General features: G+C 44.9%; 1 protein-coding gene across 1 annotated transcript in view; it reads left to right on the top strand.

The window, feature by feature from the left end:
• LTF (lactotransferrin) overlaps window positions 1–16,986 on the top strand; it is a 33,189-nt gene that overhangs the window by 11,972 nt on the left and 4,231 nt on the right. The window contains exons 7-14 of the mRNA XM_015591682.2: window positions 1,925–2,103; window positions 2,770–2,944; window positions 4,057–4,211; window positions 7,217–7,307; window positions 8,135–8,182; window positions 9,057–9,212; window positions 10,770–10,911; window positions 16,599–16,666. Coding sequence (XP_015447168.1) covers window positions 1,925–2,103; window positions 2,770–2,944; window positions 4,057–4,211; window positions 7,217–7,307; window positions 8,135–8,182; window positions 9,057–9,212; window positions 10,770–10,911; window positions 16,599–16,666 — 1,014 coding nt within the window. The remainder of the gene's footprint in view (window positions 1–1,924; window positions 2,104–2,769; window positions 2,945–4,056; window positions 4,212–7,216; window positions 7,308–8,134; window positions 8,183–9,056; window positions 9,213–10,769; window positions 10,912–16,598; window positions 16,667–16,986) is intronic.

Raw genomic sequence — 16,986 nt, 5'->3', positions numbered from 1 at the left:
CATAATACCCTCTAGGTCATCCTCTATCCATGGCATTACGAATGATCAGATTTCATTTGTTTCGTTTTTTTTTTTTTTATGGCTGGGTAATAGTCCATTGTATTTATGTACCACATCTTCTTTATCCATTCGTCTACTGATGAGCACTTAGGCTGCTTTCATATCTGGGCTATTGTAAATAGCGTTGCAGTGAGCATAGGGGTGCATATATCTTTTCGAATGAGTGTTTTGGTTTTCTTTAGATAAATACTCAGAAGTGCGATTGCTGAGTCATAAGGTAGTGCTATCCTTAGCTTTTTGAGGAGCCTCCAAACTGTTTTCCATGATGACTGTACCAATTTGCAGTCCCACCAAGAGTGCATGAGGGTTCCATTTTCTCCACATCTTTACCGTCACTTTTTATATCTTTGTTTTCTTTTTAGATCTTTGAGTAGAGCTTGAAAAATTTCTCTTTGTTGGTCTCATGCTTTTTTTTTTTTTTTTTTTTGGTGAGGCTGATTACCATCTATTTAATGGTTTCAGTTGCTATTATAGTATATTATATTCTGTAGTAGTTTCTTTTTTATAGCATCTTTTTAAAAATTTTATTATAGAATCTTTAAATAGAGTTTGTCTTTTTCCTTTCGGCGTTTGTTTCTCCTATTACTTTTGCAAATTGCGTAATCCAGACTTGCTGGTATTGTGGCGACAGTGTGATGGCCAGCAGGCTTGCCTTGTTCCTGATTTTGAAGCGAATGTTTAAATTTTCTTCTTTTAGTATGAGTTTAGCATCTTTTTAAAAATTTTATTATAGAATCTTTAAATAGAGTTTGTCTTTTTCCTTTCGGCGTTTGTTTCTCCTATTACTTTTGCAAATTGCGTAATCCAGACTTGCTGGTATTGTGGCGACAGTGTGATGGCCAGCAGGCTTGCCTTGTTCCTGATTTTGAAGCGAATGTTTAAATTTTCTTCTTTTAGTATGAGTTTGCTGCAGACATTTTGATAAATGGCATTTATCAAGTTCAATAACTTTACCAAGTTCTCTATATTACTAGGTTCCTGAAACTAAAAAAAAAAAATCACAAATAGATATTGAACATATAAATGCTTTTTTCAGGTTCTATTAACACTGAGATGATCTCATGGTTTTCCTCCTTAATCCATTACATCATGAATAACTAGCTTTTTTTGATGTTTGACCACTCTTCTTAATGGGATAAACTGATAAACCATAATTATGATTGATCTGTTTTTTAAATACTTTGTTAGACTGAGTTAGCTAATACATTATTTGAGATTTTTACATTTATAAGTAAAATTGGGCCATGATTCTTTCCTCCTGTACTTCTTTCTCCGAGTTTGAGATCGAGTTTGTACGAATCTCATAAAATGACTTGATCAGGTTTCTGTCATCTGATATATTTCGAAGCCATTGACATATGATATAGATGAACAGTTCCAAATTGGGCTAAACTCACTCATATAAACGGTCTTTCCTCTTTTTTTGATACACCTAGTGTTGGAAGGTGACTCAACTGTATTTCCTTCCTTAAATTTTTTTGTCATTTTATTCCTTCTAGAGATGTGGGTAAGGCAGCCCCCGCTGGCTGGCCCTGGGCTTGTTTTCATCATGTGACCCTTTACTAGGCTGGGTTGCCATTAAACCAGGAGGGGTCTGGTTCAGCCTTCTTGGCTCGCCAGCATCAGGACCGGTACGATCCAGTCAGAGCAATGCCAGCCTAGCCGCCAAGGTTTTTTGGGCACTGTCTTTACCTTTCTCAGTGTTCTGGAACAATCTACTGCGTTTCTCGCCCCCCGGTTTTGTCCACTGTGTAAGATGTCTCCTCCAGCTCAAATTCCATGGAGGGAGGGGAATTACAGTTCAGGGTCACTGCCTGGGGGAGGCTCCGCTGGGCCCCACAACCCTCTTCTTTTTTTTCCCTAGAGACCCTGCAAGACAGGGCTGAAAGAGACCAGTATGAGCTGCTCTGCCTCGACAATACCCGGAAGCCGGTGGATGAATTCAAGGACTGCTACCTGGCTCAAGTCCCTTTCCACACCATTGTGGCCCGACGTGTGAATGGCAACGAGAATGAGATCTGGGAGTTTCTCAACCAGGCACAGGTATCCATAGCCACAGTCCTACCTGCTTGGGTTTGGTGCTGGGTGGTTCCTTCCTCCCGATACAGTCCTTCGGAAGCCTCACTGCACAGGAGCTTATGAATTCAGTAGCCTGCTTGCCTAGGCTGGACTCTGGCCAGCAGAAACTAGAAAGCCCTTCTGACATTACCGACTGACAGCATCTCATGGGCGGGAACGGAAATGGGGGGAATACGATGCGACACTCTCCGGACTCTAAGGTGTTTGGACACCAGCAATGCTCTAAAGCAGGAGTCCCCAGTCTCTGGGCCGCAGAACAGTACAGGGCCGTGGCCTGTTAGGAATCGGGCCGCATAGCAGGAGGTGAGCGGCAGGAGAGTGAGCGGGAGCTTCATCTGTATTTGTAGCTGCTCCCCAGCGCCAGCATCACCGCCTCAGCTCCACCTCAGATCATCAGGCATTAGACTCTCACAGGAGCACCGGTCCCTGGTGCCAAACAGGTTGGGGACCACTGCTCTGAAGAATAAGCCATAACCGAGCTATGTCACAGGGATGGCACGAGTCCCTTGCAGGGGGAAGTCTCCCTACCCGCAGAATCATCCCTAAGTTCCAGGTACTGTTTTTCGACATCGTGTTTTGTTCCTTTCTTATTTATTCCTGACATCATACATTCTATTTTTCCTTGATTAGGAGAATTTTGGAAATGGCAAGGATCCGATGTTCCAGCTCTTTGACTCCCCTTCTGAGGAGAAGGACCTGCTTTTCAAAGATGGCTCTAAAGGGTTTTTGAGGATCCCCCCGACGATGGATGCTGGGCTGTACCTCGGTTCCAACTACCTCAAAGCCGTCAGGGGCCTGACAGAAAGTGAGTGAGGACAGGCTGGTGTGGGTGGTGGGCCATGGCTGAGTCCATCGGGGAGAGTACCGCACACCCCCTCGTGTGAGAGCAGCGGGCCCTGCTGGCTAAGGGTGCCCTCCCCATCTCCCTGCCACTGAAGGTCTTCACCGTGCAAGGTTTGATGCAGGTGCGAGTGTCTTCTGTTGACCGAGTCAGGGCATTTCAACGTGTGGGCCGTCTCTAAACAAACATGCTGCCACCTGATTCGTGCTGCCGTGCGTCCCCATGGACAGCAGGTTCCCCAGCCCCGACCGAAAAATCAGTTTGCCTCTTATGAAATGAGAAATATGAACATGAACCAAGAGAGCCAGAGCCCCTCCTGGGGTGATTCCCACGGCCTGGGGACACACCACCCTGTGCCTGGGCCCCTGTCTTGCCTGGGGATTCATTCCACAGAGCGCCTGCTCTGCCTTGGCCCTTCCCCTACTGGGGGGCTTGGAGTGGAGTGCGGGTGAATCCAGGGGTTGCATTATAGTTACTAGTGGTGACTGCGAGCCTTATGGGAGGTCAGGGAGGGGAACAAGGTCCCCTATGCCGGCAGCTGCTAACCTATTTGGCACCAGGGACCGGTGTTCCTATGAGCATCTAATGCCTGATGATCTGAGGCGGAGCTGAGGCGGTGATGCTGGCATTTGGGAGCAGCCGCAAACACAGAGATGAAGCTTTGCTCACTCATGGGCCGCTCAGCTCCTGCTGTGCCCCGGGTTCCTAACGGGCCACTGACCAGTACTGGTCTGCAGCCCCGCGGGGTAGGCCACCTCTTGGGGCCGCCACTGTTTCTGTGTCCTGGAGCTTTTACCCCGTGGAACCGAGGTGTTAGGCAAGTCATCATACTTAAGATTGGAGGGCAGATCAGAAGCCAGGAGAATGGAGAATGAGAAACAGCGGGGAAGGGGCTGGGAGCTGAGCGGAGGGGGTGAGGGGGCAGCAAGACTCTTACAACCCGGAGGGAGCTGCCGCAGGAGGGGCAAGCGGGAGGGGCGCTCGGCGTGGAGCCTGGGCCGGGAGGAGATCGGTGGCGCCGGGGCGTCCTTCGCGAGGCCCAGGGCCCCCGGTGACGGCCGTGTCCCTCTGGGCAGCGGTGGAGGAGGTGGAAAGCCTGCGTACGCGGGTCCTATGGTGCGCCGTGGGCCCCAAGGAGGAGAGCAAGTGCCAGCAGTGGAGTGCGCAGAGCAACGGGAAAGTGACTTGTGCCACAGCCAACACCACGGAGGACTGCATCACCCTAGTCCTGGTAGGGCGCCGCCCGCTCTGGGAGCCTGCGTCGCGTGGGGGCGGGACAGCGGGCCTCTGAGAAAAGCCCAGGTGCTGGGCATCTGCTTAGAAGTGACGGGGTGCTAAGACACAGCGCGGGGGCATCTGCTTGGAAGTGACGGGGTGCTAAGACACAGCGCGTGGGGGTTAGGCAGGGGCGGCCGGTAGGGTCTGCTTGGGGCCAGCGAGGGCACAGTGTGCAAATAGGAACAGCTTTCAGTTAAAAAAGCTGAAGCTGTTTATCGAAGGTCATCCAAGGACGAATAGATAGACATCTATTAAAAGTTGAATTCTTAGTGAAAAACTGTCAAAAAATAAATCTCCAGACCCAGCTGGATTCACTTATAAATCCTGCCATCTGTGGGATGATTCTTAGTTTCAATAATGCTCTACGGGGACTCACAGGACTCAGAAAAGCCACTAGTTTACTACTTTAATTCACCCTTAAATTCCTGCAGTTATTGCCACGTTGCCGTGCCCCATGTGGGCATCCCTTTGATAGTCCAGTTCTCCATCGCCCATCTGCCTGACCATATGACCAAGCCATTTGCCACCACCCGTGAGCTGGTAAAACCCAAGCATCGGAGAGAACAGCACGCAGTTCAGCTCGCTGACTGGTTTTCCCTGCTTCGATCGGAGTTTCCCCTTCACTCCGTGGGAATACAGCGGTCTTCCAAATGGGATTCTGTCCGTTTACTTTGGAACTGCCAGCCATAAGCCATGCAGGTGTTTGTCCGTTAATAGCTGTTCCCAGGGTAGTGCTCAGGTGACAGACAGTAGGTTCTAGCAGCTCCTCAGGTGATTCCAAAGTCAGCTGTAGGGTGAATATGATGAGCGCCTCCTTGCTTTCCTCCAGGAGCACGTTACCATATCAACCATTTCCATTTTGTTACGGATCTCTTCTGAACACTGCGTTCCCTACAATATTTCTCCACATCACCCAAGACGTGATGAGTAATTCAGGTTTCAAAATTATTTTACATCTGTCCATCAGTCATAAGGGCAGTTTCATATAATGTCCAATAGCAGGCTAGTAATTCTTTCTTAAGTATCACGTGTCTCACCAGTGCACTGGGAAATTATCTGGTCGAAAATACTAGCGGTCATCTCTGGGTGGCACTCGGGCTTTTGTCATAAACTCCAGTCTAGTCCACGTGGGGCTAAAAGGGAATTTGTCACAGAATTTGTTAGTCCCGCACTCCAGCTTCTAGCATGTCATTCATTAAAGGGGCACTCTCCTTTTGTCCGGTAGGTATTTTATACTGTTGCAAATTAACCGGTACAAGCTCAGCCGATTCTATAGATTTCTAACGAGCATGCCTAACTAATACCGGCTGAAGGATAAATTTAACATGCCTTCTGTTTTATGATACTAGGTAGTAGAAGTATTTCCCTTTCAGACATAATTTTTATTTCAATAATACATCTAGGTAATGGAGACACACCACTCCACATAAAATCTGTTCAAATATTCCAACGTTCATTCGAACTTCTACCTCAATCTCGTCAACTCTTGCATCCGTATATCCTCCCAAATTAACTGGAGCCCCCATTAAGACATCCCCGACAAGTTTTGGAATTACAAAACATTGGGGTCCCACGTCAAAGAGTTCTAGGAAAAATATCTTCTGTACCCCTTAGCCATTTTGCCCACACATGTGCCTATGGTCTTGGGTCCTCTGCCCCTTTCATCAATCCTAATGATGCTTGGTTTGTGAGACTATTGCCTGAGCTGATTTGAGGTCAAGTTTCTTATTACCATATTTGCCTTCTGGCTTTTTAAATCCCTCCAGAGTAAAGTAAACCAAGCAGATTCGTTTAGGGCCCTTTAATGTTGAAAGACCAGCAGGGTCTCCTACCTGGCCAGTTACTCTCTGACGGTGCCACATTAGGGTCTTTATTTTGATCCCACCAATGTCCAATTTCTTTATCCCATTTCTTAATAACCGTTTAAAGATTTCCACCCCGTTGGGACAAGTCCTTTTTTCTTCACTCCGTAGTCCCCCCTTTTCTTGTAAATAAGCCTAATTTTCTTAGCTATCTAAAAGAAAAAAAAAACCCCTGTTTATTGTGGGTTCACCACTCCTCCAACTATGAGAATGACTTGGAAAATATAGAAAGGTAGGATGTTAAATAAATAAATAATGAAAACCTCACACAGCGAGACACCACAGTTAAAGTGCTGATAATCTCCCAGCCCAGGATTTCTGGGTACGTGGATACATGGGCTGGCAACGTACTGGATCATGCCAGTTAGGTAGTTTTTGAGTCGTTTTCACTGAATAGTATATCATGGCCACTTGAATGCATATTCTTTGAAAATACTTTCGAAAAAATAATTTCAGGATATCGTTTATGTGGCTGTGGCTCAGTTTAGTTATGACCCTATTCCTCTTTGTCCCTTTATTTTGTTACTATTAATAACGCTGTGATGATATCCTTGAATAGAAATCTTCATCCACATCTCCAGTTATTTTTAATATCACGGTAAAAAATTTATTACTGGGCCAAAGAGAGAGTTCGGGGAGCTTGATGAATCCATGTCCTAGTTTGGAGTTTGGGCTTATTCGTTCTGATTTGAGCCCATTTCATTCTTTCTGCTCAATTGCTGACCAACTTCTGGATAGCACTCTGAACTGAGAGGAGACAAGGCCAGCTGGCCCCATCTGTCTCAGTGAGTAAGGCTGGTCCAGGAGGGCATCCCAAGAGGGCTCTGAACACAGAAAGGGTTTTGTTTAGAGGACAAAGAGTCAGTGCAGCCTGTGCCTGGTCTTTCCCACGGAAGTGACAGCATGAAAGGCATGTGGGGCTGGCAGAAAGTTAATAGTGCACACGGTGTTTCCTTTGGGCGCTCAGTTGAAACACCCACTGCCTCTTTGTGCTGCTTCGCTGAGACACCTGACATGCAACATTCTGGCAGAGCTATAAAAACAGGGACGGGAAACAGTCTCACTGTGGTGCCGGTGGTTTGCTCTGTCTTGGCAGAAAGGAGAAGCTGATGCTATGAGTTTGGATGGAGGATTTATCTACATTGCTGGCAAATGTGGTTTGGTGCCTGTCCTGGCAGAGAGCCAAAGTAAGTAGGGGGAGCGTCCTCTCTGGTTTATTCCCTTCAGGCCATGGAGTGGGTGTGGGGAGGAGTAACCCCACTCTGTATGTCCAGGTGGAAACATTAAAATGGATGGATACATTCAAGCAGGAGAATCAGGGGAAAGCTTACACAGAAGGGGCCGTGGTACCCACAATGCCTCTTCTGTTGAGAACTGACAAAGCACACGTTGGTTTCGTCCTCTTAATTTTTAAAGATTTTAGTGTACTATACATACAGAAAAGTACACATCAGTGTACAACTCAGTGACATTTCACAAACGGGTGCGTCCCCAGGCACTAGGGCCCAGATCACGACACAGCAAGTTTCCCAAGTTCCCTCATACCCTCCTGTTACCAGCCGCCTTACTCCAGCAAGGGTAACGACTCCCGAATTCCAAGGACACAGATCAGTTCTGCCTGTTTTTGAACTTCATGTAAAAGGAGTTGCACGATGTGTACTTTTCAATGTTTCGTGCTCGGTGTTATGTCTGTGCTATTCACCCACATAAGCGTGTCTTTGTACAATATTCAGCACCATTGCATAGCAGTCTGGCGTGTGGCTCTACCGCTATTATTCATTCCTTCTACTGTGGATGAGCATCTGGGTCATTCCCAGTTGGCAGCTGTTGTAAACAGTATTGCTATGAACATCTGTGTCCATGTCTTTGGGTGAACAAATACATGTATTTCTACTGCCTGGAGCCACTGGGACAGCCTCTAAATTTGATGCTGCATTGTTGAGATTTAAAAGTTTGTCACTTCTCAATAAACCTTGAGTCTTTAATGACATTTTGCTTGTTTTTATTCTTTCAGAATCCGAAAAAAGCAGGAACTCAGATTGTGTGAATAGACCAGTGGAAGGTGAGTTGAAATTGATCACTTTCAGGGTCAAGAGTAAATTCTTGTTGCTGGAGGAAGAGGTGGTGAGAAATTTTGAAAACTCACAGATAGAAGCATGACCATAGAAGCCATGTGTTCTTTTGAAGATGCAAATAATTCATAGGTGAATAATCATAATTAATGTTCATAGTGACGTTCACACTTGGCAGAGAACTCTCAGAGTTTCTCATTGCGTCCTGGCCATGTGGAAGGAGGGGTGTTACATCCCCAGCTCATCTGGATGAGGAAACAGTGGCCCAGGGGTCTCCCGAGGGCCCATCAGGTGCACCCTCTCCAGAAGCGGATTGCCACCACGGTGACCCTTGCACAGGGCTGGTTTGGACTCAGCGCAGGGCGGTGTTTGGAGACACCCCTCTGCATCCAGACAGCACTTAGCCTGGTGACTGCCATTGCTCTGGCCCTAATGCATTTTGCAGTTGGTGATTTATGCACTGTTGGGGTCATGCTTGTTGTCCAGTGTTTGTTGCTTTACACCTAAAGGTGAATTGTTGGTTTATAACTCAGGGACAGTGTGTGGCTGGTCAAGGACTGTCCCCAGCAATTCCTTAAAGGATCATCTTTCCTTACCATCTCATTTCATAGCTCAGATGAATATCATCTTAACATAGGACAGCAGTCCGAACCTTTTTGGTCTACCTAACGATGCCAGTTTGCTGAGGGAGTCATTGCTGGTGACGCTTCTCGACCTGCTTTGGCCTGGGTCGCAGATGGCTGCACTGGAGTCCATACGAGTCATTGCTGGTGACGCTTCTCGACCTGCTTTGGTCGCACATGGCTGCACTGGAGTCCATATGCCAGGCTCCTAGAGGTTAAGATTTGCTCTCTGTCATCTAAGGCTATTATGCTGTGGCGGTTGTCAGGAAATCAAATGCTGATCTCACCTGGAATTCTCTGAAAAACAAGAAATCCTGCCACACTGCTGTGGGCCGGACCGCAGGCTGGAACATCCCCATGGGCCTGCTCTTCAAACAGACAGGCTCCTGCAAATTTGGTAAGGAGTCCTGAGGGAGGTGGGTGGGCCATCCTGGCGGAGGATGGGAGGGTGGGGAGAGGCGGTGTAAGGAACACGGAGCTATGGAACCTCAGGGAAGGGAGGGGACAGGGGATTTGCTGGCCTGCAGCCTCTCTTGGTGTCAGCAAGTTTTCCCTGTAGCCTCCTGCAGCCAGGGATGCTCTGAGAGGTTCTCCACACGCCCCCCCCCGCCCCATGCCCACCCACTCCACTGAAGGAAAACACTGGAACATCAGTCGGTTTCTCTGCACCCTAAGAAGAGATGAAGGGTTTGAGAAATCCGAATGTTATCTATCTATCTATCTATCTATCTATCTATCTATCTATCTATCTATCTATTTATTTATTTATTTTTTACCTCTTGGGGCTCCAGATCTAAATTCCTCACAGGCGCTGGCTTCCTAATTTCGGAAAAGGCACCTCCCTGCCTCACGAAAGGTGACTTCTGTTACTAAACAGAACCGACTTCTCACTCCACACTGCACAGGAAGTGGAGTAAGACCTCCAGGGTCTAGCTCAGCCTGCTTCCGGGGCCTTCTCGCCCCGCCACGTCCCATGCTCACACCCCATGCACAAGCCACGCCCCACCTGCCGTGGGCCTGGTGACGCGAAGGTGCGTGTGGCATGTTCTCGCCGTGGGTCACCTCTCGTGCAGGCCTCTCCTTGGGCGTCTCATGGGGCAGTGCCTGTCATCGTGTCTCCCTCCAAGCCCCTCAGCTGCCTGCGAGCTAGGTGCTCCCCAGCCCCTGCCCGAGACTGGCACGTGGCGTGTGGCTCTTCCTGCTGGATAACGGTGCTGCCTGCTCATCCAGGCAGAGCTTTCTTGCCACTTCGATTTCTGCTCTTCTTAACCCACATCCATTCGTGTCCATCCCTTCGCATGGTTTAAATTACCCGATGGGTTGGTTCAGATTAGATTCCGCTACACAGACAGAAAACTCCAAGTAGCAGAGGCTCAGGCAACATAGACGTTTATTTCTGTCTCATGCGAGTGAATTCCAGAAGCGCATTGTCCAGAACTAGTGTGATGGTGGCATGGTGTCAGGGACCTGGGCTTCCAGCATCTGGCTCCTCTCACATAGGTGGCTTTCTTGCTCAAAGTCTCTTTCATGGCCCATGTTACAACAGGAGGTCCAGTCCCTGTTTCTGCATTCCATGTGTAGAATAGAGGAAGGGGGGGGTGTGGAAAAGGAGGGCTAAAGGCATGTGCCAGCTACCTTTTAAGGCTGTTTCTAAGATGCTGGCACACAGCACTCCCACTCCTATGTCACTGGCCGGTACCTTGCTGCATGGCTGTACCAGCCACAGGGCATCAGATAGGGTTAGTCTTTATTCTAGGGTACCAGGCACCCATGTAAAAAGCAGAGTTTCTATTACTGAGAAAGAAGGGAAGTCAGGTCCTGGATAGGTGACCAGCAGATTACGTTGCCGGTGGCAATATCATGAACCTGAACCAAGCTGCGTCCCCTGCTAGGTAAAGGTCACTTGTGTTAACTCAGGTAGGGAGTGCTGACTTCCCATGTCTCTTCTCTGCAGGTGAATTCTTTAGTCAAAGCTGTGCCCCCGGGTCAGACCCAAGCTCCAGTCTCTGTGCTCTGTGTATTGGCAATGATTTGGGCCAGGACAAATGTGCGTCCAACAGCAACGAGAGATACTTTGGCTACAATGGGGCTTTCAGGTGAGTGTTACGGTTGAGCTCCACCAGGCTAGGGCCTTGTGCCTCATCCTCCAACATCTGGGCACTGCATTTCTAAGGTGGCCAGACATGGCCTGTTACAGCAGAGCCGGGGGTCACCTTGGGGGTCTGCTCACGGGCAGCACCAGGGAGGGCTTCTCCCAACATACTCACCACCCGAGAGCGGAGGCTGACACAGGGGCTGTCTGACTTCGGCTCTGTTGGGCTCCTCTCTGTGGAACCTGGAACCAAAGTCAACCTCAGTGAGCCTCAATGTCCTCATCCTCCAAATCAAATTTATAGAGTACGTGGCATCTTAAGTCCTTGCTACGATTCGGTTTGATGGGGAAGAATTTTCTAATCTAGGGCCATCATGTTTCACACTTCACTCTTCTCCTTGATTTTGGCCTTAGAAATGAAATGGCAAAGAAAAATCAGCACTGCCATGTTATTCTCTGCTGATGAAGTGAAAAATAAACAAAAAATAGGTTTTCAGAATTATGACCACCGAGTGATCTGCAGTAACTATCCGCAACCCACGTTTTGCAATCTCATCCATCGGACGTTGTTTTTCAGTGGTACTTACCAGGTTAGGGGTTTGAAGGGCACAGTTTTCCTCCATCCCTTTCTCTCCAGTCTCCAAGAATAGATTTCACCACCAGGTGGCGTCATATGTCTGAGAATGTCCGGGATCAAACTCTGGTCTTTGAACTTTTTAATAACAAATTCAGTAGCTTTCTTCCCAGCGGCGGGATGATACAAAATAGCTTTTACTCTGCCCTCAGAGACTCATAAGAAAATAATTTGTGAACGTACAAAAATATCTGTAAGGGAAATGTGCAAATGGAAAAGCTGCGATGAGATCCCATTCAGAAATATCAAATCAACACGCATCTGAGAAAAACCCAAAGAAATTATGTAGTTCCTCTTGCAAACCTGTGGGAAGGGATCATTTCACTGACACACCTACACTTTCGCATTTATACCAGAATAAAGTGCTTTGCCTTTTGTTCAAATCGAAAGCTGAAACCAGAAGTCCTATTTACCTCTATATTTATAACTAACATCCGTATATTTCTGGTTCTTAATTTTTAACTGTCAGCTGTTTTCTGCTTTCTGTTATGGAGAAAGATGATCTAACCTCTCCTTCTGCTCCTGTGCTTCTGGTTATAACCACAGACTTCACTTCCTTTTGGCTCCCAGCAAGATTATGTCATATTCAGTGCTTACAAGATAATGAATATATAAATATTATTCTCATATGAAACATGTGATAATGGCATAAGATTAAATTTCCCTTGTTGTACAAAGTTTTTGTATGTTCTGTACAAAGTTAACAGATGTCTGATTGATAGATTTTATTTTCCGTGCTTTAAAAAAAAAAATCACTAAGTCATCTCAAAACCCTCTACCAGTAGTGCAGTTCCTAATGAGACGCGCATAAACAGAGTGGGTGCTGTCTCAGCTTGCCATTTCCTTGGGACTGTCCCTCCCGGAGACCTCAGTCCTCCTGCCCAGTCTGGATGCGCCTTCCAGCCCCCCCTGCACATCTGTGGTTCTGGGATTCCCCTTGACCATTGTTCTAGAACTTCCTTTTGTCTTACTTCATGTTAAAGTGCCCATTTTCTGTATCCCATATCATTAGGTGTCTTGGTTTTGTTGGAACAGAACATGTCTTTTGGAGAAAGGGTGAATAGGAGTTGCTATTTTTTGAGTATTTATGTGTCTGAGAACATCTTTATTTTACCCTGGAAGTGATTTATAGTTTGGCTGAGTAACTAAGTGTAGGTTAGAAAACATTTTCCCTAGGAATTTTGACAAGATTTCCATGTCTGAGAAATGGCAGCATTAGGCTATTTTTCTCAACTTTCTCACTGAAAATAAGCACACATGCTGGATTAGGTGTATATTTCTGGTTCTTAATTTTTAACTGTCAGCTGTTTTCTGCTTTCTGTTATGGAGAAAGATGATCTAACCTCTCCTTCTGCTCCTGTGCTTCTGGTTATAACCACAGACTTCACTTCCTTTTGGCTCCCAGCAAGATTATGTCATATTCAGTGCTTACAAGATAATGAATATATAAATATTATTCTCATATGAAACATGTGATAATGGCATAAGATTAAATTTCCCTTGTTGTACAAAGTTTTTGTATGTTCTGTACAAAGTTAACAGATGTCTGATTGATAGATTTTATTTTCCGTGCTTTAAAAAAAAAAATCACTAAGTCATCTCAAAACCCTCTACCAGTAGTGCAGTTCCTAATGAGACGCGCATAAACAGAGTGGGTGCTGTCTCAGCTTACCATTTCCTAGGGACTGTCCCTCCCGGAGACCTCAGTCCTCCTGCCCAGTCTGGATCGGCGCCTTCCAGGCCCCCCTGCACATCTGTGGTTCTGGGATTCCCCTTGACCATTGTTCTAGAACTTCCTTTTGTCTTACTTCATGTTAAAGTGCCCATTTTCTGTATCCCATATCATTAGGTGTCTTGGTTTTGTTGGAACAGAACATGTCTTTTGGAGAAAGGGTGAATAGGAGTTGCTATTTTTTGAGTATTTATGTGTCTGAGAACATCTTTATTTTACCCTTGAAGTGATTTATAGTTTGGGTTTCATCAAATATAAAATGCTTTGAAAACTATTTTCTTGAAAACTTTTTGAGTTTAAAAAATAACAATAAAAATAGTATAAAAAACTATTAAAAAAATCTCCAGCATTCTGAAACTAACAAATAAGCACACATGCTGGATTAGGTACACACACACACACGCGCGCGCGCGCGCGCGCGCGCGCACTCTTAAAACATTGAATAACTGACAAAGGAATAAGAAATAATTAAATTAAAATCTAAGGGAGAATAGGAATCCAGAGAGCTAAGCGGAACAACGTTGCCCCGAAGATATTTGCCTTACTTGACAAACTTGAACCCAGAGGTTACATACACCATTAAGGTAAGAGTGGACCAGAAGGACGTTCCATGCTTTCTCCAAGGAGACTTCGAATTGCCTAGATGCTGAGGAAAAGAGGGAGGAAAATGCACACCGTCCCTGAGAAATTGAAACCATGAGCCAGCTCTTGCATGAATCTGTAGCTCAAACTTGTGTCTCCTAGAAGGTCCAGAAATTCTCAACATAAATATATGTATAATTTTAAAGTGGTCCCAGACCAGTAGTTCCTCTAGGAACTTGTCTGAAAGTCAGCATATTCAGGATAGGTCTCAAAGGCTGCTCAAAAATATTCTTTCAATAATAATGAGCAGTATACAGTAAAAAGTAATTGTAATAATATTAACCAAATATACAAAGAAAAAAGTCATCAGAAGCAAAATCCAGCAGGAGAAGCAAGTTAACATTTTTAAAAAGAATGAATAGAATTTCTATAAAGGAAAAAAAATACAGCAATTGAAATTAGCTACGCAACTGGCCAGGTTAACAGAATAGACAGAGCTAAAAAGAGAATTAGCGAAGCATAAGATGAACGAAAAAAATTATCCAGACCATAAGAGAGACAGAAAATATAGCAAATTTAAAGCATTAATTCATTGTCTTCTGATTTCTAGAGTTTCTGTTGAGAAATCTGATACTATTTTTGATTCTCGATTCTTTGTACATGACCTTTTTTCTTCTTGAAAACTTTTTTTGAGTTTTCAACAACTTATTTTATTTGTCTTCCTATTTCTGAGAGAATAAGCTTCAGAAGACTTATGAGGTGTTTTAGACAAACAGTTCTACACAAAGAATATTTTGTAAAGAGTATATTAATCAGACACATATGATTTCTATTTCTCTCTAAATTTACAGAGATTTAACAATGAATGAAAAATACTCTTTAGGAAAAATGAGGTTTGGGTTTCATCAAATATAAAATGCTTTGAAAACTATTTTCTTGAAAACTTTTTGAGTTTAAAAAATAACAATAAAAATAGTATAAAAAACTATTAAAAATATCTCCAGCATTCTGAAACTAACAACGATATTTCTTTATGTGAGACTTTTATTTAATTCATTGGCTCAGGCCCTTGGCGGACCCTTTTGTCTAGATTCTCAAGTTCTTCAGTTTTGGGAAATTTTACTTTGTTATTTCTTTGATAATTTTTATCCTGTTTCCTCTGATTTCTCTTTAAACTTTAATTCTTAAGTTATAGACCCTCCTGGATTATCATATCATTTTCGAACTATTTCTTTTTTATTATTTGCTCTTCTATACCTTTTAGTTTCTGGGATATTTGTTCATTTTAATTTTTCAATTATTATATCATTTTTAGGAATTTTATGATTATTAATCTTTTTTTTACTTTCTAAAATCTCTTTTTCTAGTCTGTTTCTATTTTAGATCTTCCCATTCTTGTCTCATGAATGCCATATCTTCTTTCATCCCTTGAATGATGTTAATTGCAGCTTAAATTAAAATATTTTATTCTCTCTCCTCTATTGTCTCTGTATCCTCTGAGTATCATTGCTTTGGTTTCCATCTTTTCTGATATTTCTCCAAATATCCAGTGGTCTCTGGCCATTGGCCCACACTTAAGAGTGATGAACCAGAATTGACCGTTAGCTCTGCATCAGTTGCCTCATCTTGGCGAGTACGGACCTCGCTGTAGGGCAGTTGGTTTGTGTCATTTCACTGTGGGGCATCCACATATCAGAACCTATAGGTATTTTCCTTGAGTTGATCAGATACTCCAGACAAGTATCTCTCTGTCTCTCTCTTTCTCTGTCTCTGTCTGTCTGTCTGTCTGTCTCTCTCTCACACACATACACACACACACACGCACGCACACACACCCACCAGCAGTACCTAGTAGCCTCACACACACACACACACACACACGCACACACATCAGCAGTACCTAGTAGCAAATATCTTCCTGGTTTTGTCTAGACGACTACATAAGCACAACATCTGCCTCTCCCAGCCTATGGGAAACTGAGTGTGGATGATGCTAAAAAAAAATGGAACATATCCAGAGAAGTATCTGATCAACTCAAGGAAAGTACCTATAGGTTCTGCTTCTCGGGAGCCTGAGAAGGGTAAGGGGCTATGATTTCACCTTCCAGGACGTAGATTTTCACTCTGCTCTTTGATTTCGGTGTTGGGTCTCTGTCCTCAGCTCTGTTTCGTTGTCTGGTCCACGGTCTTGTTCAAGTTCAATTTCCCTGGGAACAGACCTTCAGTCCTCTTCCAGGGTGAGGGGAACAATCACCCAGCTGCATGGGATAGGAAGGTACCTAAACTGCATCTGCGTAGGCTCTATCCAGTCCCCCCGTTCTCAGCCTCTTTCCGTGGAGTCCAGTTCTTCGAACTGTTGAGGCTTTCTGGGGCTCTGCAGTGCACATCGGCTTTCTTCTGGGCCTCCCCCATTCCGATTTACATTCCAGCTCTCTTTGCTCTGCTGGGTCAATTACTGCTCATCCGTCATTATTATCTTCTCTCTCTCGTTGCTCTCTTCTCGCTCATGGATTTATAGCTTTTTAAAAAATCTCATAAATATCATTTTATTGGGATTTTAGAATCCCGTATGTGTTCAATCTTCTGTTTTAAACCATACGTTTCTGGAAAGATTTGTCTTTATCTTTTCCACGTTTACTTTCGTGTTGCAGATTTTGGAATGGATATTGCAAAGATTTATGAAAACTCTAATAGTTTGTCTTTTCTGGCAATGTGTTTTGTTTTTCTCCCCGGAACATTTTAGATGCCTGGCTGAGAATGCTGGAGACGTCGCATTTGTGAAAGATACCACTGTCCTGGATAACACTAATGGTAAGTGTTTCCTTTTCCCCCTCAGAGCAAAGTCTTCAGCATCACGACACATCCTAGCCTTGAGATTTGCAGCTGGGAAGATAGTATACCCTTTTCTAGACTTTTGAGTAAGTTAATTCTGAAAATTTTTTTTTACCTAAATATGGTAATGTCTACAGGTGTCATTGATTTTGAAACAGTTCTCTCTCCTCCTCCTCCTCCTCCTCCTCTTCCCACTTCCTCCTTCTCTCTCTCTCTCTCTCCCCCTCTCTCTCTCTCTCTCTCTCTCTCCCTCTCTCTCTCCCCCCCCCCGCGCTCTCAGACACACCCCCCACAGCCGC

The sequence above is a fragment of the Pteropus alecto genome, unplaced genomic scaffold (genome assembly GCF_000325575.1).
Source record: "Pteropus alecto unplaced genomic scaffold, ASM32557v1 scaffold156, whole genome shotgun sequence".
Classification (NCBI taxonomy): Eukaryota; Metazoa; Chordata; class Mammalia; order Chiroptera; family Pteropodidae; genus Pteropus; species Pteropus alecto.
This window is presented reverse-complemented; position numbering and strand designations above follow the sequence as displayed.